The sequence below is a fragment of the Chiloscyllium plagiosum genome, unplaced genomic scaffold, assembly GCF_037043375.1.
Source record: "Chiloscyllium plagiosum isolate Xiang-an unplaced genomic scaffold, Cpla_swu_hap1 HiC_scaffold_25, whole genome shotgun sequence".
Classification (NCBI taxonomy): Eukaryota; Metazoa; Chordata; class Chondrichthyes; order Orectolobiformes; family Hemiscylliidae; genus Chiloscyllium; species Chiloscyllium plagiosum.
Genome location: NW_028270163.1, coordinates 33,230,547 through 33,255,501, shown reverse-complemented (window position 1 = coordinate 33,255,501; position 24,955 = coordinate 33,230,547). Strand labels below are relative to the sequence as shown.

At 42.1% G+C, this 24,955-nt stretch overlaps 1 protein-coding gene across 2 annotated transcripts in view; it reads left to right on the top strand.

Moving 5' to 3' along the window:
• The first annotated feature begins 9,369 nt into the window (after positions 1-9,369).
• engase (endo-beta-N-acetylglucosaminidase) overlaps positions 9,370-24,955 on the top strand; it is a 62,355-nt gene continuing 46,769 nt past the window's right edge. The window contains exons 1-5 of one of the 2 annotated variants that reach the window (XM_088000587.1): positions 9,370-9,758; positions 11,303-11,379; positions 16,870-17,074; positions 19,227-19,375; positions 19,872-20,026. In XM_088000587.1, coding sequence (XP_087856713.1) covers positions 9,631-9,758; positions 11,303-11,379; positions 16,870-17,074; positions 19,227-19,375; positions 19,872-20,026 — 714 coding nt within the window. In that variant the 5' untranslated portion in view covers positions 9,370-9,630. The remainder of the gene's footprint in view (positions 9,759-11,302; positions 11,380-16,869; positions 17,075-19,226; positions 19,376-19,871; positions 20,027-24,955) is intronic. The other variant, XM_043714672.2, reaches the window with a different exon arrangement.

Genomic DNA, 24,955 nt, shown 5'->3' with positions numbered 1-24,955 from the left:
TAATTCTAATGTTACATTGTATAGTAAAGGATGACACAGTGGAGCAATATGACAGTACAAATTCCATTATAAAGTTCAAACTCTGCAGCTGAACCGCAGGCTTGTATTTATAGATATTGACTGAACTTTTGGGTGGCATGGTGGCTAGCACTGCTGCCACATGTAGGTTCGATCCCAGCCTCAGGTGACTGTGGAATCTGCACATTCTCCTTGTATATGTGTGGGTTTCCTCTGGGTACTCTGATTTCCTCCCACAGTCCAAAGATGTGCAGATTAGGTGGATTAGCCGAGCTAAATTGCCCTGTTGCGTCAAGGGATATACAGGCTCGGTGGAATGGTCGTGGGAAATGCAGGGTTACAGGGTTAGGATAGGGGATTGGATCTAAGTCAGATGCTCTTCAGAGGGTCAGTATGGACCCGATGGGCTGATGGGCTTCCACACTGGAGGGATTCTGTGATCTTTTGTGTGTTACTAGCATTTACTGTTTCGTATTTCTAATAGGTTATAATCAGGTCATCTTGTTTATGTATAGAGAGTGAAGAACATAAGAACTAGAACCAGGAGCAGAAGTATGCCATTTGGCCCTTTGTGTAACTAAAAGGTTCCACACAATACTATTAGTCTTCAACAGCAAATAAGATTTTCCAAGGGTAAATTGCACAAATAGACTACAAAGGTTGACTCAGTTGAATTGAACACAATTGAAGCCAACAGGTTTTCCAAAAAAATGAATTTCACTAAAAACAGAGGCATATTGCTGACGTTTTTCATGTTGTCCTCATCAGGACAAAAGCGAGAATGTAAAAATTACGATCTTTTGAAATTTGGCAATAAGAGAAAAGGTGCTGACTGGTTGGCAAGTTGAATCTGATTGGACAGGCCAATGGCACGGAGAAAGCTACAAGCAACTGCAGGCTGCTCAAATTCATGGGTAATTCAAAGCAGTTAAAAAGCTTGAACGTATTCCTTTTGTGATGAACTGGCAAATTTAAGTGAGTCACTTGATGAGCTCAACTGACCATCTTAAATTAGTTATAGAGTCTTAGAGTCATACAGCACAGAAACAGACCCCTCTGGCCTTCTCATCCATGCCAATCTGATCTGGTCCCATTTGCTGGCATATGGCACATATTCCTCTAAACTCTTCCTATTCATACACCCAGCTAGATATCTTTTAAATATTATAATTGAATCTGCCTCCAGTACTTCCTCTGGCAGCTGGTTCCATACATGCACTACCGTCTTTGTGAAAAAGTTACCCCTCAGATCATTTTAAAGTTTTCCCCCTCTCACCTTAAACCTATGCCCCCTAGGTTTGAACTCCCCTACCCTCGGAAAAAGACCTTTCTATTCACCCTGTCCATGCCTCCATGATTTTATAACCTCTACAAAGTTCCCCTCAGCCTCCAAAGCTCCAGGAAAAAAGCCCCAGCCCATTCAGCCCTTCCCTATCACCCAAGCCCTCCAGCCCTGGTAACACCTTATAACTCTTTTCTGCACCTTATCGAGTTTAACAGAGCCTTTCTATAGCAGGGTGGCCAGAATTATATGCAGGATTGTAAAAATGGCTGCACCAATGCTCTGTACAGCTGTGATATGATGTCCCAACTCCTATACTCAATGTTCTGACCAATGAAGGCAAGCATGTCAAACACCTTCTTCATCACCTTGTCAAACTGCGACTGCCCTTTCAAGGAACTATGCACCTGAACCCCAGGCCTCTTTGTTTGGCAACACTCCCCAAGACCTTACCATTAATTGTATCAGTCCTACCCTGGTTTGCTTCTCCAATTTCCTTCCATTTGCTCACATGGTTGTGTCTTGTTGGCTTTGCAGTAAGGGCATTTTCTCCCTTTCACACCATCATCATTAACACCCATTAACACCCAATTGGCATCACCATTTGCAATCTTTGCCTTTGGCTCTGGAGACTGTCACCATTTGTTCCCCTCACTCTTACTGTCCCTCTGTCTACAACTTAAAAAACAGCCCCTTTCAGTTTGGAAGAAGAATTAGATCAAACTCTAGACAGTTAGTTGTGAGTCAGTGATTTGAGGGAGGAAGTTGAAGAAAATTTGTCAGCCTTGCAGAGTGTTAACACTCTTTCCTGTAAGTCTAAAAATACTAAATGGGTGGTTGAATTCTACCTGCCCTCTGAAATGGCCTAGTAAGCCACTCAGTTGGACCAAGCATTACACAATCGAAAACAATGAAATGTAATGGAAACTCTACAATCAACCTAGACACCAGAAATGACAATGTCACATGCAACTGTCAACTCTGCAAAGTTATTTTTACTGACATCTGGGCTTGTGTCAAAATTGGAAGAATTATCCCACAGATTAGACAAGCAAGGGTTTAAATATTCTGCAGACAATGCTCCAGATGCTGCCATCATTACCCCTGTTGTCTCTTGATCTACCGACAGGTTGACCTTGCAGCGGTGACATTGCAGTGGGGTTAGAGTGGGAGGAAGTTGCCCTGGGAATCCTTAACAATAACCTGTCGCATCTAGTCAAACTGCAGATTATGAATTACCAACTTTACTCACTTTCCCTCAACTGATGAATCAGCACTCCTTCATGTCGAATACCAATTGGAAAGAGCACTGATGATGGCAAGGACACAGAATGTACCCTGTGTGGGAACGTCAATGTCAATCGCCAAGTGTGGCACAGTAGCACTCCAACTGAATAAGCTGGTGGAGTCTGAAAGGACATAGCTACTGGCCAAGTGGTGAAGAACTAGCAAGGGAAAAACCTGCTCTACATTGTCCTCACCAATGTGCCAGTTATATATGATCTGTTGGTGACAGATAGTATCAGCACAAGGTACCAAATAGTGGCATGGAGCCAAGTCCCAGTTTTATAGTGAGGATCCCATTAATTATGTTGTACAACACTATCACTGTGCTCAATGGCATGGGCTTAGAACAGTCTAGCTACTTAAACCTGGCACCCATGAGGCACTCTGGGCTATTAGCAGAAACAAAATTATATTCAAACATAATTTGTAATCTTATGGCCCAATATATTCCTCACCCTACAGGTGCCATCAAGCTGGGAGGTCAGCCCTGGTTCAATGGAGAGTGCAGGAGAACATGCCAAGAACAGCACCAGGCACATGAGGTGTCATCCTGATAGAGCTACTTGCAAGGCAAACTGTGGAAATAGCATGTGATAGACAGAGCTAAGTGATCCTACAACTAACAGATCAGTCTTGAACGGTGGTGGACAACTAAAAAAAAACAACAGTCAGAGTTGGCTCTGCAAGTACCCCATTCCTAATCGTGGGGGAGCCACACCAGTGCAAAAGACAAAGGTGAAGCATTTGCATCATCTTCAGCCAGAAGGGCTGAGTGGATAATCCGTCAGCCAAAGTCTAAGATGCCCAGCTTCATAGATGCCAGTCTTCAGCCAATTCAATTCACTCAATGTGATATCAAGAAATGGCTTAAGGTACTTGATATTGCAAAGCTATGTGCCCAAATAACATTTTGGAATTAGTCCTCAAGACACGTGCTGCAGAATTAACTGTACCTCTAATTAAGCTGTTCCAGTACAATGACAACACTGGCATCTGCACAATAGTGGAAACTTGCCTGGATATATCCAATACCCACAAGGCAGGTCAAATTCAACTTATCCAATTGCTGACCCATCAGTCTATTTTCAATTAAATAATGGAAGGGGTTGTTGATAGTGCTGATCTGTAAGGGCTGCTCAGCTATTGACCCAGTTGTAGTCCTGGTCAAAACGTAGATAAAAGACTAGAGGTGAGAGTGAAAGCCCTTAACATCAAGATAGCATTTGACTGAACGCGTCATAAAGGAGTCCGAGCAAAACTGATGTAAATGGGAATCGGGGGGAAAGCTTACTACTTGTCAGTGTTGCATGTAGCACAAATATAGATTGACCTCCAGTAACCAGAGCAATCATTGCAATTCCATCAAATACTGGAGAGGTTCCTCAGGGTACTGTTCCAGGTTGAAACACATTCATCTGCTCATCAAAGTCCTTCCTTTCATCATAACGTGAGAAGTGTGGATGTTCGCTGAAAGTTACATAATGTTCTGCACCATTTGGCACTCTTCAGATACTGAAGTGGTCCATGTCCATGTGCAGCAAGACCTGGACAACATTCAAGCTTTAGCTGATAAGTGGCAAGTAACCATTTGTATCACCCGAGTGCTAGGCAATGACCATCTCTAACAAGAGAGAAGTTAACTGTTCCTCATGCATTAAATGGCGTTACCATTATTAAAATGATCAAATCAGCATTCTGAGGGTTATCATTGACCAATGATCCATCCATATAATTGCTGTAGATGCAAAAGCAGTTTGGGAATTTTGTGGCAATTCACTTTTCCATCATCCACAAGGCATAAGTTGGGAGTGTAATGCAATGCTTCCCACTCTCTGACTGAATGCTGCTCCAATTACACTAAAGAAGCTTGATACAATCCAATTCAAAGCAACCTGCTGGATTGGCATCACATCCATCACCTTAAAAACATTCACTTCCTCCACATTTACAGTGTAGCAGCTGTGCACACCATCTACAAGATGCACTGCAACAACTTACTGAAGCTTCTTAGACAGTACCATCCAAACCTACAAATACCAATATCGAGAAGGACAAGATCAACAGATACCTGAGATCATCTCCATCTGTAAGTGCTCCTTCAAACCACACCCTGGCTTGCAACTATATTGCTGTTTCTTCATTACCAGTGTGTCAAAATCATGCAACTCCTTTCCTAACAGCACTGTCAGTGTACCTATACCCCGGGACGGCAGTGCTTTATCTTCCTGCCTCACCACTATCTTTTCCAGGGGACTAAATGCTGGTCCAGCTGATATCCCATAACAGAACAAAGAACAGTTAATGAGGAAAGTCAGGATAGTTCTCTTTCTGTCCTGGCCATCATTGATCTCTATTGATACCACTAGCTATACGTTATCAGGTCATTAATCTCATTGCTTTTAGTGGTGTCTTTGAGAATGCACATTATTGCAATATTTACTGACATTACAGTGCTGACTACTTTTTAAAACTACTTGATTGGATGTAAAAGAAAACTCTGAAAGAACTGTGGATGCTGGAAATCAGAAACAAAGACAGAAATTGATGGAAAAGCTCAGCAGGTCTGGTAGCATTTATGGAGAGAAATCAGAGTTAATGTCTTGGGTCAAGTGACCCTTCATCAGAACCTCAGTTCTCAGATTTAACTCTGACATTAGCTCTGATTTCTCTCCACAGATGCTGCCAGATTACTGAGCTTTTCCAGCAATTAGTCATAGAGTCATAGAAATGTACAGCACGGAAACAGAGCCTCCGGTCCAACTCATCCATGCTGACCAGATATCCCAACCCAATCTAGTCCCACTTGCTAGCATTCAGCCCATATCCCTCCAAACCCTTCCTATTCATATACCCATCCAAATGCCTTTTAAATGTTGCAATCGTACTAGCCTCCATCACTTCCTCTGGCAGCTCATTCCATACGTGCACCACCCTCTGTGAAAATGCTGCCCCTTAGGTCCCTTTTCTATCTTCCTCTCTCATCCTAAACCTATGCCCTCTAGTTCTGGACTCCCCCACCCCAGAGAAAAGACTTTGTCTATTCACTCTATCCATGCCCCTCATGATTTTATAAACCTCTATAAGGTCACCCTTCAGCCTCCAACGTTCTGGGAAAACAACCCTAGCCATTCAACTCAAATCCTCCAACCCTGGCAACATCCTTGTAAATCTTTTCTGAATCCTTTCAAGTTTCACAACATCCTTCTGATAGGAAGGAGACCAGAATTGCACGCAATATTCCAACAGTGGTCTAGAACCTTACCTTTAAGTATATAAATCCTGTTAAGATTTACTTTCCCCAAAATGCAGCATCTCGCATTTATCTAAATTAAACTCCATCTGCCACTTCTCTGCCACTGTTTACATAAAACAGGACCAAGAAGAGGGTACAGTTTTAAAGTGTTTTCTTAAATAATAAATGTGAGGGGAGAAAAAGAATTAGTTAGGATATCTGTAATTCACTGCCGAGAAATCTTTTGGAAGTAGGTTGTTTCAGTTGACATGTTCAAAGGGACATTGCATGATTATTTAAACAGAAACGATGTACAGGATTACATGGAAAAGGTAGGAATTTGGTACAAAGTCAGATGGTCCCAGAACCATTGGCCATAAGGCTTCCTTCTGTACTGTAATGATTGTGATTCTTCTCTAAAAAATAAGCAAAGCAAAGATGCAAACAACCAACTCTGAAGGTAAAGACTAAAAATCTCATGCCTAGGATCTGTTCAAACTTGCAGGTCTTTCAACAAGTGCTGTAATAGTTGCAGTTTGTTTGAAAGCATGTGACAAAATCAACAGCTACTCTACCTATTAAGTGTTGGAAATTAGAATTGTAAAACAATTAATTGATATGTGTATCATTGGTGATGCAGTATTTGTCATCCTAATGGCATTGAGGGAGGGTTTGGTTAAGAAAAAGAAGGAAGCATATGTAAGGTATAGACAGGCTAGATCAGGTGAATCCTTAGAAGAGTATAAAGGAAGTAGCAGTATATTTAAGAGGGAAATCAGGAGGGCAAAAAGGGGACATGAGATAGCTTGATAGTTTAAGGAGAATCCAAAGAGATTTTACAAATACATTAAGGACAAAAGTGTAACGAGGGAGAGAATAGGGCCCCTCAAAGATCAGCAAGGCGGCCTTTGTGTGGAACACAGAAAATGGGGGAGATACTAAATGAGTATTTTGCATCAGTATTTACTGTGCAAAAGGATATGGATGATATAGACAGTAGGGAAATAGATGGTGACATCTTGCAAAATGTCCATATTACAGAGAGGAAGTGCTGGACGTCTTGAAACGCATAAAAGTGGATAAATCCCCAGGACCTGATAAGATGTACCCTAGAACTCTGTGGGAAGCTAGAGAAATGATTGCTGAGCCTCTTGCTGAGATATTTGTATCATTGATAGTCTCAGGTGAGGTGCCGGACGACTGGGGGGTTGGCTAACATGGTGCCACTGTTTAAGAAGGGTGGTAAGGACAATCCAGGGACCTATAGACCAGTGAGCCTGATGTCAGTGGTGGGCAAGTTGTTGGAGGGAATCCTGAGGGACAGGATGTACATGTATTTGGAAAGACAAGGACTTATTAGGGATAGTCAACATGGTTTTGTCCGTGGGAAATCATTTCTCACAAACTAGATTGAGTTTTTTGAGGAAGTAACAAAGAGGATTGATAGTAGAGTGGTAGATGTGATCTATATGAACTTCAGTAAGGCGTTCAACAAGGTTCCCCATGGGAGACTGATGAGCAAGGTTAGATCTCACGGAATACAGGGAGAACTAGCCGTTTGGACACAGAACTGGCTCAAAGGTAGAAGACAGAGGATGGTGGTGGAGGGTTGCTTTTCAGACTGGAGGCCTGTGACCAGTGGAATGCCACAAGAATTGGTGCTGGGTCCTCTACTTTTTGTCATTTACATAAATTATTTGATGTGAGCATAAGAGGTACAGTTAGTAAGTTTGCAGATGACACCAAAATTGGAGATATAGTGGACATCGAAGGGTTATCTCAGATTACAACAGGATCTTGACCAGATGGGTCAATGGGCTAAAAAGTGGCAGATGGAGTTTAATTCAGATAAATGCAAGGTGCTGCATTTTGGGAAAGCAAATCTTAGCAGGACTTATACACTTAATGGTAAGGTCCGAGGGAGTGTTGCTGAACAAAGAGACATTGGAGTGCAGGTTCATAGCTCCATGAAAGTGGAGTCGCAGGTAGATAGGCTAGTGAAGAAGGCGTTTGGTATGCTTTCCTTTATTGGTCAGAGTATTGAGTACAGGAGTTGGGAGGTCATGTTGTGGCTGTACGGGACATTGGTTAGGCCACTGTTGGAATATTGTGTGCAATTCTGGCCTCCTTCCTATCAGAAGGATGTTGTGAAACTTGAAAGGGTTCAGAAAAGATTTACAAGGATGTTGCCAGGGTTGGAGGATTTGAGCTATAGGGAGAGGCTGAACAGGCTGTGGCTGTTTTCCCTCTAGCGTCGGAGGCTGAGGGGTGACCTTATAGAGGTTTTCAAAATTATGCGGGGCATGGATAGGGTAAATAGGTAATGTCTTTTCCCTGGGGTGGGGGAATCCAGAACTAGAGGGCATAGGTTTAGGGTGAGAGGGGAAAGATATAAAAGAGACCTAAGGGGCAACATTTTCACACAGAGTATGGTACATGTATGGAATGAGCTGCCAGAGGATGTGGTGGAAGCTGGTACAATTGCAACATTTAAGAGGCATTTGGATGGGTTTATGAATAGGAAGGGTTTGGAGGGATATGGGCCAAGTGCTGGCAGGTGGGACTAGATTGGATTGGGATATCTGGTCGGCATGGATGGGTTGGACCGAACGGTCTGTTTCCAAGCTGTACATCTCTATGACTCTATGACTCTAAGATCCAACAACAATAATCTGAAACAGAGCACAGCTGTGCTGTATTTGTGAGTTTATAATCTGGAAAAGTGTATAAATTCCATAAACTGTAAGTTACCAGATTTAGATAATGAAGTCTATGTTGAATCTTGCTACAAGGGAAAACCGTACTTGTTAAATTGGTAATTTAACTGCTGAAAAAGTGAATGCATAATAATTATCTTTGAAAGCACCAAAGGAGGAATTCAGAAACTTGCAACTTACAACTCTGAATAAACATATGGCTGGACATTTTCTCATAAGGTCTGTCATCTTCACCTACTCTTTCCCCCAAATGTCTCCCATTGATCATCTGAAGTGTCTAAAACTGAACAGAAATGGGAGAGTTTCTTTATCAGATGATGAGCTGATTCTTCACCATCAGTCATAGAGTACAGCATGGAAACAGACCCTTCAGTCCAATCCGTCCATGCCGACCAGATATCCCAACCCAATCTCGTCCCACCTGCCAGCACCCGGCCCATATCGCTCCAAACCCTTTCTATTCATATACCCATCCAAATGCCTCTTAAATGTTGCAATCGTACCAGCCTCCAACACATCCTCTGGCAGCTCATTCCATACCCGTACCACCCTCTGCGTGACTCCAAGCCTTTTTGCCCCCGCCCAATGCTTTCTCACCTCATGACTAACAATCAACAAAAAGCTCTTTTTTTGGAAAAGAAGTGTACTGTCCCGAAAATAGCAGTATCCTGGATTTTGACCCAGCGACTCGTGCAAATTGCTGCCGATTCTGGTGTGTTTGCGAGATCATCCCTGCCCATGCACGTTATTTAAATCCCCTTGATCAGGGGCTGGCTGCGGAAACAGCAGAGGGAGCGAGTGATTGAGATCACTGAGTTTGGCTGTAACTGCAGAGTTCGGGTCTTAGTACAGTGCAAGGTCAGAAAGTGACAAAAGGTTTGAACAGTGGTACAAACAGCGCTTGCCGCTAAATCCCCACCCATAAGCAGACTCTAAAGTTAGTCTTTTGCTGATTCCACTTGGAGCAGACTTCAATCAGGGCAGCTCTTCCATCGGGCCCGCTGTAAACAAACGCGTTTCGAGGTTGTTTGGTGTAACTTGTGCTCAAAGAGCTGCCGTTAGAATTGGTAACACGACAGTTTGTGTTGCGGGAGATGGAGAAAAGTAAAAGGAAGAGGTTCCTGTCTGATTCTGAATCTGGGGGGAAGGCAGCAGCAGAGGATCAGGCAGAGAGCGGCACATTGACTGCAGGTGACAGCAGGAAGAACATGAACAGCAATGAGTGAGTACACGGAATGGGCAAACCGCCCAGGTGTTACAGTGGATATGAGCATCTCTGCTTCAGCCCATGAATCTGAATTATAAAACGTTATAAAACGTTTTGCCTTTTGTTTGCATATCCTCTCCACTTCCCATTCATTTCTCGCCCCACTGTACCTATTTCTGTCATGCCTGTTGCTCAGGCTCCCCTCTTACAATGAAACTTGTTGAAAGATTGGTGTAGCGACTCACAATGGTAAATGTTAGCAGAAAATCGCAACAACAAAAAAAAACTTAAGATGTTCGGAAATGCAGATCCGAAACAGGGTTTTTAATAATTGGGTGGTATATTTTACATGGTATTCTGTTATTCTAAAACAGCACCAGCAACTCACCGTCATCAGCAGTAAAGTCTCTAGAAAACCAGCAGGAACTAAATCTTATAACGAGTAGTCAAGATGTTCACATGTCCAAAAGCCTGTCATAAAATTTCGACAGATGGTTTCTGTTTGAAACTCCATATATATTGTGGAAACCAGTAATTAATCACTTTTAATTATACTGTGATTTTGTACTGTAGGCCCAGGCCATTCTATTTTCGAAAATGAAACCTTGCTATTCCACGCACCGCTTCTCCTGTGATGTCCTTGAGTAAATTTCCTGAGATAATACTGCCCTCTGGTGTCCTAACCAAATGACCACTCTTTCTTTGTGAGCAAGTGTGTTGGCAACATCGCTAAAATCAGCCCTGCTTTTCCTTGGCAACAACATCCTCGCATTTTGCAATTGGGTCCAAATAACTCCTTTTCTCGCTAGCAATTGCAGTTCTTCTTAAAAACCAATCCAAGCAAGATTGATGATGCAGTGTAGAATGAGAATTCAATTTTGAACCTTTCTTGTCACCTTGTATTAATAGTTAGGTTGTATTTAACTTTGCAACACAGATGCTGGTGCACACTGTAATGTTATGATTTGGAGATGCCGGTGTTGGACTGGGGTGTACAAAGTTAAAAATCGCACAACACCAGGTTATAGTCCAACAGGTTTAATTGGAAGCACACTAGCTTTCGGAGCGACGCTCCTGCATCAGGAAGGACAATCACCTGATGCAGGAGCGTCGCTCCGAAAACTAGTGTGCTTCCAATTAAACCTGTTGGACTATAACCTGGTGTTGTGTGATTTTTAACACTGTGTAATGTTAATTTGTGTCACTGTAATTTAGTTCTGCATGTTTAATGCTGATATTGTAAACTATTGTCTGATATAATTTTTTTAAAAAAGGGATGACAGTTGAGGGAAAATATCTGCTGCTGAGTTCAAGAAACATCTTGCTGAAACTTCTCTGTTACAATTTGAACATGCTTGGGGAGGTTTTTGTTCTCCTAACAACTCTGTTGTCTTCTCTTAGTGATGTCACATGCAACTTAATTATACTCACTGTTTAACTGCAAAGTAGTTGGGCATTTGTTTTTTATTTGACTACCACATTTGATTCTCTACTGTTTTAAATACATTACACATTATTACAGGATTAAATGTTGACTTGCATTAATGTCTGTTTTGTAGTGTCGCTGTTAATCAAGCTCATCCAGTGGAGCATCAAGTTGATCACACAGTTCAGTACGACGCACCTCAGCTGCTTGGTGAGTACATATAACTATAGCGAACACAGTCGGTGAGACTGCAGGCAAAGTAGCCAGTAATTTTACATGCATCAAATGTTGGTTTTTGAAAATGTTTCACTATTGTATTTGTTGTGAGCCTTTATCACTCAGAACCGACTGGAGATATGACACGTTTTGTTTTGAAGCATTGAGGGAATGAGGGAACCTTTTATTTCCTTCCAAGCTGTAATGCCAATTTTTTTATGCTGTGGGGTATAAAATGATTTTTTGAAATGCTCTCAAATATCTCATTATTGTTCAAGATGTAGAAAATGAATTGTTTGAATCAAGATCCACCCAGAATATCCACGTTTATTTTGTGATTTGGAGACGCCGGTGTTGGATTGGGGTGTATAAAGTTAAAAATCACACAACACCAGGTTATAGTCCAACAGATTTATTTGGAAGCACTAGCTTTTGGAGCGCTGCTCCTTCATCAGATCGTCAACTACCTGATGAAGCAGCAATGCTCCGAAAGTTAGTGCTTCCACATAAACCAGTTGGACTATAATCTGGTGTTGTGTGATTTTTTTTTTAACTAAGTTTATTTTAAACTAGTAATTGTATTCTTCTTTACGTTGGGTGCAAAGGAAACCACTTTGATTGAGTTGTTGCTTCTCTGAGCATCTCAGTTCGGACTGTATAGATGATTTGAGTTTCCAGTTGCCTGCCATTTTTATTCTCCATCTTGCTCTCCTTCTGGCCTCTTTGCCCTCTGTCACCAACATTGTTCCAAGTAACCTCAGTGTAAGGTTAAAGAATAGCTCCTCATCTTTCACTGAGGGACCTTACAGACATTAGGGTTCTTACCATGTTGAATAGTATCATACTTTGGCTTGGTATCATTTTCATTAAGTTTCATGGAGGGTTTCTCTTCATGAGGGCCGATGAGTTTTTTCACACTATTCTTGCAAAACCGCCTCATGAACTACCTACCACACATTGATGGAGCTCCTCTCATCTGATGTTAGCCTGATGCTACCACTACCAAGAATTTGGTACTGTCAGGGCATTTACATGTTGTTATCCCTGGTGCTAGTAGTATCGTTGAATCTTGGCTGTGACCCAGTCAAATGCTGGCAAGCTGGAATTGTCCTTTACTGTTAATGTGTTTCCATAGCAACCACGATCCACTGCTTCTCATGACATATAGCTGGCATGATGGCACAGTGGCTCAGTGGTTAGCACTACTGCCTCATGACACCAGGGACCCAGGTTCAATCCCAGCCTCGGGCAACTGTCTGTATGGAGTCTGCACATTCTCCCCATGTCTGCGTGGGTTTCCTCCGGGTGCTCCGGTTTCCTCCCACAGTCCAAAGATGGATGGGTATATGAATAGAAAAGGTTTGGAGGGATATGGGCCGGGTGCTGGCAGGTGGGACGAGATTGGGTTGGGATATCTGGTCGGCATGGACGGTTTGGACCGAAGGGTCTGTTTCCATGCTGTACATCTCTATGACTCTATGACTCTATATGCAGGTCAGGTGAATTGGCCATGCTAAATTGCCCATAGTGATAGGGGCATTAGTCAGAGGGAAGTGGGTCTGGGTGGGTTACTTTTCAGAGGGTCGGTGTGGACTGGTTGGGCCGAAGGGCCAGTTTCCACACTGTAGGGAATCTAATCTAATCATAAATTATACTTACAGTTCAGGTATAGAGAGTGTCAGTTCCATACTACTGTGTACACTATAATGTCTGACATTAGTTCTATGCGCATTGTGGCCCAGAGGAGCCCCTTTTAAGACTGTCACTGATTACTTCTGCCTCACAGAAATGTCCATCTACAAACTGCAAGGACCAATGACATGGTCGACATTGTTTATGAGAAACAGTGGACCTCACACACTGGGACACTGCCTGTATTTCACATGCACAATGATACGATTGCAAATGATGTGAATCTGCATTCTTCTGGTGTATTATTAATGCAAATGCCCCTTGAAGGACATGTTTCACAGAACTGAAACCTGCATCTTTGGCCAGAAATTGCTTATTGGTCAAAGCATTGAGTACAGGGGTTGGAAAGCCGTGTTGTGGCTGTACAGGACATTGGTTAGGCCACTTTTGGAATATTGCATGTAATTCAGGTCTCCCTGCAATAGGAAGGATGTTGTGAAACTTCAAAGAGTTCAGAAAAGATTTACAAGGATGTTATTGGAGTTGAAAGGTTTGAGCTATAGGGAGAGGCTGATTAGGCTGGGGCTATTTTCCCTAGAGCGCGGAGGCTGAGGGATGACCTTATCGGGGTTGATAAAATCATGAGAGGCATGGATAGGGTAAGTAGACAATGCCTTTTCCTCAGGGTGGGGAGTCCTAAACTAGAAAGCATAGGTTTAACATGACAGTGAAAAGCTGTAAAAGACATCTAAGGGGCAATCTTTTCATGCAGAGGGTGGTGTGTGTATGGAATGAGCTGCCAGAGGAAGTGGTGGAGGCTGGTACAATTACAACATTTAAAAGGCATCTGAATGGTTATATGAATAGGAAGGGTTTAGAGGGATATGGGCTAGATGCTGGCAAATGGGACTAGGTTTATTTAGGATATCTGGTCAGCGTGGATGAGATGGACCAAATGGTCTGTCTCCTTGTTGTACATCTCTATGACTGTAAGTAGACAGTGACTCTGCCCACTTCAGGCACGCTAGCAGCAATTTTCCATTCATAAGCTACAATTGGCAATAGAAAGATTAGAGAAGGCAATGCACATCACATTGGACATCATGAATATTGGGCTCATCCTGGTGGTCAGGCGTCCCTCTCCTACCCCAAAGCCCCATGTCCCTTTCTACCTTGCATTCCTTGGATCGTCCTCCTGACTGAACCCCCACATGTTTCTACCACTACTTCAAACTGAGAACTAACTGTCTTCCTTAGCCCCTGAGCTCCGATCAATACAGTTTGGTGATGTCCACCATTATGCTGCACTGTCCCTCCATTAACACCATGGTGGTGGTGACTATCTGTCACCCTGCCTCCTCTCCTGCAGCATCCCATGTACCCCCATGTGAGGTAGAGTCACCTGGTACCTACTCAGACTTTCTTGTTGGAAATTCCTGGTATCTAGTTTCTATCTAATGGAAACTTCCTGTTAATGAGGCAGGATTAGATATTAATAAGGGGTAATGAGTAATAATTCCCATTAATAGACTTCTCACTGCTCATTAGTAAGAACCTTGTCTCAATGTACGGAATTCTGTTAAAATTGTGATTTGTTGCTCTTGACATCAAAAAAGGCCTCACTCAACTTCTCACATGATTCTCCAGATTTCCAGCCATAATCCATGCCACACAGGGTCTGGGAAGATTCTGCCTACTTTTTTCCTCCTTACCATTCTCTTTTTCGTTAAATCTCGAGTTATCAACTCGAAAAAGTAATGCTTTCCTCTCTGCACAGATAGAGCCTGCCTTTGATTTTCTTTAAGATACACAGAATTCTGAGGGGCTTATTAGGGTAGATGCTGAAAGTCGTTTTCCTGTTATGATGAATATAGAACAAACCTGCCACAGTTTCACAGTAAAGGCTCCCATTTTAATTACAGCAATGAGGTGGAATCGCTTCTTCGAGCATTGCAAATTCTTGGATTTCAGTCTGCCACAGAACTGTAGAGGCTCAGTTGTTGTCTTTCTTGACCATAAATACATTCAGACTTTTCAAAAGTAACAATGCTGTGGCTTATGGGGAACAGGCTGGAGGGTGAAGAATTAGAATTAGAATTAAGTTAATTGTCACATGCATTCAAGTACAGGGATATATGACTACAGCGAAAGTGTACAAAGTCACCATTTCCGGCACCATCTTAGGTACAAAGATACTTAGGTACAATGTTTTAGGTCTAAATTATAAAAAATGAAATAAAGTTAAAAGTTCAGCATTGTAGTTCTTATAAAGCTAGACACAAAGGTACCAGGGTACAAATCTTAAGTATAAATCAGCAAGAAATAAAGATAAAAGTTCAGCATTACAGCTCCAAAGCAGTGAGTCACTCTGGGCGTTACCTCGAGCCCGGGAGTCTGCGCTGGGCTTCACCTCCAGCCCGGAATCTGTCAAGTCCGTCTGAGGCATGGAGGTAAGTTGAGAGAAAAAATAAGAAAGAAGAAGAAAAACAAAAAGAGGAGAAAGTAGAAAAGAAACCGATGGACCAGAAGAGCTCTGGCTCAGGAACTCTACTCTACCTCCATCTTGAGTTGACCTGCCCTTGGTAATTGATGGAGTTGGATTTTGTGGAGTTGAGCCTAACCGTAGATCAGCAACGACCTTCCTGAATGGTGGAGTAGGTTTGCTTGTTTTTGTGACCTGCTTTTCTGTGTATATTCTGGGTAAAATGATGTTAGGTTGGAAAGAACATGTTACAAAGACTTGGAACACTTCCTATAATGTGGAACATTTGCACAGGAAGCTTCAAAGCAACATCATCAGAAATAATTGTATGTGGAGAGAAGATATAAATGCTAAAAGGGATGATTGAAGAGATGGAGAGGTAAGTGGAGTGCAGGTGAGGGATGTCAAAGCTTGAAGCTTCTGGGATAAAGGGAGAGGCAAGAAAAATTTGCAAAGTTGGGGACAAAAAACATAAAATGACTTAAACACGAGAATAACAAAATTGGGCTTGTTGAAGCAGGAGAAACCGATGTTACTCAGCAAAAACAAGAGTGTCAGTTGACCAGGACTTGGTGCATCATTGGATACGTTTAGCAATGTTTTGCATGAACTGATGTTCATGCAAGCTGCGAGGTTGGCCAGGGATCACTGAGCCAAGGGATGATTGAGCCAAGAGATGACTATCTGGAAGAAAGATGAAACAGTAAGTGGGTTCAGATGGAAGAGGAATCCTTGTGGAAATCAGGAGATAATTATCTGCGATTGGGAAGAGAAATCATTACGAGAGATAGTCTGCCTGGCATTGGATAGATTGGAACTAAGCAAGGTTAGTCCCACTGAGCTGAACAGTGGAATAAGGGGGATAGTGTGGTTGGTCATATTAATTATATGCTAGCTTACATATCTCAGGTATACATTACAGAATGGCCCTGGTCTAAATAACTGAGGGCAGTATTCTCTGAGCAGAGGACCAGAAACTGTCATAATTAGAATTTAGGTGGCAGAATGATGAGACTGAATTTTCCTGTATTATGGATTATCCAACTTCTCATATTTGAATGATTATCCTTGCTGCATTTTATGTACAATTAAAGATCATGGAAGGTTAAGTGTGTATATTTCTTTTAATGTTGAATCTGTTTAAATCACCCTGAAGTGACATTATATCCAATTGAGAGAAAAGACTATCATCTTGTCTCATTAAGATTTGAACTGTGGTTCAAGGATAGCATGCCAGTCTGCTGCTGTATCCGGGCTTTGAGGTTTTGTTGTGAATTTTTCTAAATCATTACTGTGTTTCCTAAGGTTCAGTGTCATGTGTAAATGGGAGATAAGACTGGTTATTGTTTTTGGTCCTTTGTTGAATGCAGGCCACTGTTACGACCCTGACACCAGTGCACCAGTCAGCTTTTACATCTCATCACTTGAGGAACTGAAATCGTGGCAGCCTTTTATTCAAGATGAGCATTTCAACAAAGCAGTCATCCCCCTCGCTCCACGACAGCCACCTATGCAGTGTAATCGACCAAGGACGCTGGTCTGTCATGATATGGCTGGTGGCTACTTGAATGACAGGTGTGTTTTCTCTGGATAGCGTGGTTACTGATCGATATCCTTAACAATTTTTCTTTAAGTGTGAGGCAGGTCTCAATGGAAAAGAATGATGACAAATGATTCACATGTTTTGCCTTTTATACCGTGGAATGTGTCACGACATTCTGCCTTCTGACACAATTTGGTGAACTTGGAATACTTATAGTGATGTGGATCAAGTCACTAAGGATTTAACATCATCAATTTCTATGTTATTATTTAAAGCACAATGCTCAACATTTGCTTTTATATAATTGGAAATGTTGTTATTTATAGTTATATTTGAATTTTTAAATGTGCTATACATTAAACTAAGATGAAAATATCCATTTGAAGTGAGGCAATTGATTAACATTGATAATTAAATGCTTGTTAATTACTTAGGGTAGACAAATGTAGCTATGAGCACGCTGTTGAAGCATGATGGGAAATATAGCCAATACTGTCGGAAAGAATGAGGCATGTTTCCGTTCCTGCAGGAAGTGAAAAATATAAGTTGTAACAATTATCCATTGCTGTACAGCCCACAGAGGTAAGGGAATACTGAAAGTTCAGTTGCCATGGAAATCAGGCTGAGATTGAGATTGAGATAAGAGGGGGCCCTACATTAAATTGAGAATTATAAACTGTGTTGAAGCTCTTCAGGAGGGGATGAGCATTCCTGGAGATAGTAAGGATTGCAGATACTGGAGAGTCAGAGTTGATAAAATGTGGTGCTGGAAGAAGCAGCATCTGAGGTGCAAGAGAGTTGACGTTTCAGGCATAGTCCTCCTTCAGGACTAGCCTGGGCATTTAGGCGAACATTGTCTTCTTTCAATAAAATCTGTGCTGACTTTACCCAAGATTCAAAAGTGGCTGTTTTAAAATTATCACTTTATAGCATAGTGAATTGCGATGAAATCTTTTTAACTCTTTCTAAGCCATTAATGAGTTGGATTTGCCATACTGAATAAAGTCAGATCACCTAAGGCAGCAGCACCTGTGTGATGCATTAAAATGTGGCAAATATTGAGAGGTAACAAAATCTATGTTTACAGCTCTGCCATCTCATTGGAGAAAAGGATTATTTGATGGGAGATTGGAGATTTGGCAGGTTTCGAATCATACAAAGGATCTCTTTAAATATTTTTGAACTTCTCTAAAGCTGCTGTTTTAAAATGTGGATATATCCCTGACAGCAGAAATTGTCCAGCTACACAACTAGGTGACTTCAAATTCCTTTTGTGGTTTAATGTTGGAAGGTTGAAGTTTTACCATGATAGTGTATGTCTCATTAGCTTGTGGAGGTGAGGTAGGGAATTCCAGTAAGACAGCAGGTCTGAATTGGACGAATTTGGAGCTTTAGCCCAGAGACAGGCTATCTTGTGAAGAACAGAGGTCTTATCTGATATGTTACAGGGTTTGTCAATCGAGTACTTTAGATATGGCCATAATGCTTCAAATGTCTTTGCACTCAATATGCTGTTTATTTATCATGAATCTGTCATATCGTTTAACTTCTGGTGTGCGATCCCCATCTTTAGCAGTTTACTGAATGGCAGTCAAAACACGACAGGAAAGGTTAAAATCCCAAATACATGGCTGCGAATTGTGAAGTGCTCCCTCACCCTTGGAGCCTTACATTACTGTGATTTTATGTTTCATATATTTTCGAATTCCAAGTGTGTGATTGTATAAAGAAGATTAATGCAAGTTGCAAATCCAAATGTTCCAATGTTGCACTTTGCCCAGTGAATGCCTTGGATTCAGGAGAGTTCGGGCCCAGGAGAGAGGGGTGCATCAGAGCCCAATAACCAGGGCCAGGGCACCAGGGGGCCACTGTGTTTGGATCAGAGGGTCTAGGGACCTGGGCCAGGAGCAGTAAAGGCACCCATAATTTCTCTCTCTAGCCCTGCATGGCACCACTGGTTGGGTTCTGCAAACAGGAATTTAAAGTAAGGTCATGTTAGAATTGTGAGTGGACAGCGATAATGGAAAACTACAGCATCATTTATATTTGGTTTGATTATGGATAAAGAGAGATGGCACAGAATGCATTCTTAAAGTGTGTACTCTTGTTTGGACATCAGCCAGTCACTCTTTTTCTCTGGGAGATTATGCGCGATAAGTCCCTAACCTGCCACTTTCTTCTCAGGTTCATACAAGGCGTGCATGAGGAGAATCCTTTTGTTTTTTACCACTGGTTATATATCGATATCTTTGTATATTTCAGTCACCATATGGTGACCATCCCACCCGTCTGCTGGACCAACGCTGCACATAAACACAGTGTCGCTATTCTAGGTAAATATGCTTTATTTAGGAACTAAGTATATTTGTGCTTCACTATGGCAAAAGGGATGGTTAACTTTCTGTATTTTCAATTTGGATGATTTTCATTGACACAGAAAGCTTCTGATGGAGTGCTTTGGAAGTTTGTTTATTCTCTTCTGGGAAATAATCTTTCTTAACTGCTATGTTCCAAGAATTAGAATGCTATTTTTGAGTTATTTCATGGCTCTTTCACAGAGCTGGAAGCTCTTTTTTTTTTTCTCCTGTGTCTGGTAAGTATTGTTGACTGGCTTGGGCATCTCTCCCATATGACAGTCTGACTTTAGAAGAAGTGTTTTATAGAAACACGCTGTTCCTGATGTAGGAATAAGAATGCTCTTTTGCTTGCTTTAGTGCTCAAATTAATATCATTACAGACATTCCCCAATGGATATTTCTATAAAATAGATGAGGTTATTTCTAATGGGTGGAAAATTTTGATTTTGTGTTCAGCTGTTTTTGGTTTCAGGAACATTCATCACAGAATGGGAAGCTGGGGCTGCAATCTGTGAGACTTTCTTGGAGAATGAGGAGACATTCCGTGCACTGGCTGATAAACTAATACTCATTGCCCACTGCTTTCAGTTTGATGGATGGTTGGTTAATATCGAAAATGAATTGAGCGTGAGTAAAGTGATCTGTATTTTGTTGGCACTTACTGAGCTAGTAAAGGATGCTGATGTGACAGCACTCTTTGAGCAGAGGGAGAATGTAATTGTCACATGCAAGGGCTTTAGAATCTAAAATATTTATTGTTTTGCAAGATGTGAGCTTCCTTAATTGATCTTGAGAAGGTGATGGTGAGCTGTTACCTGCTGCAGTCCTTGTTGTGTACATACACCCAGAGAGCTGATAGAAAGGAAGTTCCTGGATTTTAACCCAATGACAATGAAGAAGTGCCGCAGATCCAGTCAGGTTGGTCTGTGGCTTGAAGGGGAATTAGCAAGTCACAATACTGTATCTGGTCCCCTTGCCCTTTAGGTGGTAGAGGTCATGGGTTTGGAAGGTGCTGTCAAATGAGCCAAGGTGAGTTGCTGCTGCGCACCTTGTGGATGATACACAATGCTGCCACTTCTGAGTTTTAGTTGAGATCTGTTTCAAAAGCAACATTTTCCTGAAACAGTCAACAGCCTGTCACCAGAGGCTGTAGCATGTGAGACACCACTCTATGTCAAATATGTCTGACTAGGAGACACTGCTGCACTAAGTGACTGACTCTGACAGTCAATCAGAGGGATCGACAGGTTGGGAATAAGGTTTGACCACATTATGAATACATCTTCCATTGTCATCAAGCCCTGGAGTGGAATGTGAACCTGGAGTCTCTGCTCCCAAGCCAGAAGTGTTACTACTATACCACAAGATCTCCATCATCTGCTTTTGGCTGGTTGCTAATTATACAGTAATATTAAGTAGACAGTAACGAAAGAATAAAGAGTTCAAAGTTTGTTTCTTTGGCCCAGTGTTTGTACAGAATGGTGTCCTGAACCCTATTAGCTTGCTCCAGTGCTTATTGTATGAAAATAATCTGTGATGGCCAAGTTACACTAAAAATATGCAACCCAGGCACACTTTTACATTGTATGTTGGTACTAGAGGGAGTGAACATTGAAGGTAAAGACATGGGTCTCACTAAATCACACTGATTTATCCTGGCTGGTGTTGAGTTTCGTGTTCATCTGTACTCATTCATCACACTCCTGACTCGTTATTTCGAGATGGTAGACAGAGTTTGAGCAGTCAAGAGTGGGGTTATTCACTGCATATTTCCCAAACTCTGACATACTTTAGTAGCCACAATATTTATTTAGCTGAATCCAATTTAGTTTCTGGTCAGTGGTAACCCCCAGGATAGGCCATCCTTTGTCTAACTTGATCAGTATCTCTTCAAAGAATTCTAACAGATGTGTCAGCCATAATCTCCCCTTGGTGAAACTATGCTGACTCAGCCTTATTTTGCCATGCACTTCTATGTACTCCTCCATCACATCCTTAATAATGGATTCTAAAATCTTACCAATGACTGCAGTCAGGCTAACCGGCCTATAATTTCCCGCTTTCTGCCTCCCTCCCTTCTTAAACAAAAGTGTTACTTTAACCATTTTCCATTCTTCTGGGACCCTCTCTGACTCCAGTAATTGCAGAACAGTTATACCAATGCTTCTATAATCTCTTCAGTGAGTTCCTTCAGAACCTTGGGGCATAGTTCATCCTCTCTGGGTGACTCATTCACTTTAAGACCGTTCAACTTCCCTAGCATCTTCTCCTCAGTGATGGCTACGACACTCACCTCTTCCCCGTGACTCCCTGAAGTTCTGATATGTCACTAGTATCTTCCACCGTGAAGACTCATGCAGAGTACCTGTTCAATTCCTCTGCCATTTCTTTGTTCCTCATCACTACTGCTCCAGCCTCATTTTCCCGCAGTCCAAAGTCCACTGTTACATTTTTATATATCCAACAAGAACTCCTGCAATCTTATTTAAAATTAAGAGTTAGTTTACTCTCATATTTCATAGTCATCCCCCTTATTATATTTTTAGTTATCCTCTGCTGATTTTTAAAGGTGTCTCAATCCTCTGGTTTCCCACTAACCTTTGCCACATTGTATGCTTTTTCATTTGCTTCTCTGCGGTCCTTGACTTCATCTATGATTGCTTTATCCTCTCTTCCTTTGGGGATGAATTCCTGCTGTCCCTCCTGAAATATCCCAGAAACCCCCTGCCATCTTTCCTGATGGGCTCCCCTTTCAGTCACCTCCCTCATGTCTTTGTCATTACCTTTATTCCATTGCAATACCGTTACATCCAATTCCAGCTTTCCACCTCAAACTGCAGGGTGAATTCTCTCCTAATGTGGCCACTGCTCTATAGGGGTTCCTTCACCTTAAGATCCATAATTAAGTCTGTCCTATTACATATTACCAAATCCATAAATGTTTGTTCCCAAATGGGCTCCACCACAGGCTGCTCCAAAACAAAATCATCTTGTAGACATTCCACAAATTCCTTGTGGTCTACTACCAATCTCCTTTTCCCCAATCTACCTGCATATTGAAGTCCCTCATGATTATTGTAGTGGCTACACAGGTAGTGCCTTCCTTACATGCCTTTTCTATCTCCTGATTTATTTTCTGCCCCACATCTTAACTGCTGGTCGGAGGCCTGTACATTAGGATCTTTCTTACTTTGCGGTTCCACAACTCTATCCACACGATTTATACACTTTCTGGCCCTATGTAGCTTCTTGCTATTGATTTCATTTAATTTCTTACTAGTAAGTCAACTCTGCCCTCTCTGCCCACCTGTCATTTCGACAGTATCCTTGGATATTTAGTTCCCAGCGTCATGTCTCTGTGATGCACACAACATCGTACCTGCCAATTTCAATCTGTGCCACAAGCTTATCTACCTTGTTTTGTAGTGCTAACATTTAAGTACGTCACCTTCAGTCCTATCCCTCCAATAGCTGTTCCCTTATCTGCTGTGCCTGAAGTTAGATTTCTGAGCCTTCCCATACTGTCTGTCCGAATACTTGTTCTGGAAACTTTAATAATCACAGCTGAGCCCTCCCTCCTTTTCTGACACTTTGCTGATGGTTGAGAGTAGCTTGCCTGGTAATTGGCTGGGTTAGATGTGTCCTGCTTTTTGTGTACAGGATAGGCCTGAGGACATTTTCACATTGTCATGTAGATGCCAGTATTGTAGCTGTCCTGGCACTGCTTGGCTTGGGGCATGGCAGGTTCTGGATCATAAGCCTATTGTCAGAACGGTGTCGGGTCCTGTAGTCTTTGCAGTATTTGAAATGTAAGCTTTTTTGCGAGAGAAGTGATGAAATGTAACTAAGTTACTAGAGAGCAGTTGGACAGTAGGTCTTGCTTCAACAGTGTGAGTTTACATCAACCATTACATCAATCATTTACATAGTGCCTTTAATGTAGAAAAGGATGCTAAGCAACAGAGGGGGTTTTTAAAGAGGTAAAATTTTGTCAAAAATGTCAGTTTTAAGGAAGTTATGTGAAGGTAATGGACAGATTTATGGATGGAATTTCAGAGATTGAGGTCTCAGTGACTGAGGAATAACAAACTGAAGGGTGGAATGAAGTGAGGCCAGGACATGACACCAGAACAGGAGCCACAACAATGTTCCAGGTGTGTGGGGAGGGAGTTGTAGGGCTGGAACAGGTTTCGGAGATGGTGAGGATCAAAGCCACAATGGCATATGGAAACAAGGGAAAGGATTTTAATGCAGAGAAACAGGAATATGCTGTAGAATATCATTGGGAGAATTTCTGATGAGCTGAAAGTTGCTGAATGTGGACCGTTTACATTTTCCGATGGGACCAAGACGAAGTGGTCATGGCGTGAGGGCCGGAAGCAGGGAAAAAAAGAAATGACTCATCCTTTCAGATGGTGGCTGTTGTGCAACTGGGTAAGCAGATTGAGAGCAGGCTTCCTGCCCAGTCTCAACGCCAAGAAATTGTGTTCAGAAGTTAAAATGGGGGGTTGATTTTAAAAAAAGTTCATTCATTTTCCTCTTAACATTATTTAACTAGAAGTATCATATTATTATCAATAAATGATCCTTGCATTTCATTTGGAGCTGCTGTCGACATGGAGTATGCGAACTGCAAAACAGCTGTGTGCTAATGATCCGATAAAATGTTAATTTAGTTTCTGTCTTGTTCCTTCCTGCAGTGATGCACTGTTGAAATTCTTTCAGGATATTGAGTCATCTACTTGATTTTAATCTCTCTTTGACTGAACACTTAGGAAATTCCAGTGCACTGGTGGTGACACGGTGGCTCAGTGGTTAGCACTGCTGCCTTGCAATGCCAGGGACCCGGGTTTGATTCCAGTCTCGGGCGACTGTCTGCGTGGAGTTTGCATGTTCTCCCCCTGTCATTGGGGGTTTCCTCCAGGTGCTCCGGTTTCCTCCCACAATCCATAGATGTGCAGGTTAGGTGACTTGGTCATGCTAAATTGCCCATAGTGTTCAGGGATGTGTAGGTTAGGTACATTAGTCAGGGGTAAATGTAGCATAACAGGATAAGGGGATAGGTCTGGGTAGGTTACTCTCTGGAGGGTTGGTGTGGACTTGTTGGGCCGACAGGCCTGTTTCCGCATTGTAAGAATTCTATAATTCTATTTACAATTTATATAAGTTGTAAATAGAATCGGGGCAGCACGGTAGCTCAGTGGTTAACACTGCTGCCTCACAGTGCCAGGGACCTGGGTTCGATTCCAGCCTCAGGTGACTGTCTGTGTGGAGTTTGCATGTTCTCCCCGTGTTTGCTGGGGTTTCCTCCGGGTGCTCAGGTTTCCTCCCACAATCCAAAGGTGTGCAGGGTTAATCGCAGGGTTTTCCTTCAGTAGGGTAGAAGCAGAGGATTTGAATTGGCAGAGGTAACTAGATTCTTTTAAAGCAAGGGGTGAAAGGTTATCAGGGTAGGAGTGTGTATTTGAAGGTGCAATCAGGTGTAATTGAGAGCAGGCTTGAGCGGCACAGGAGGCTGATAAATAAGATAAGAGCCCATGGTGGTATAGGCAAGGG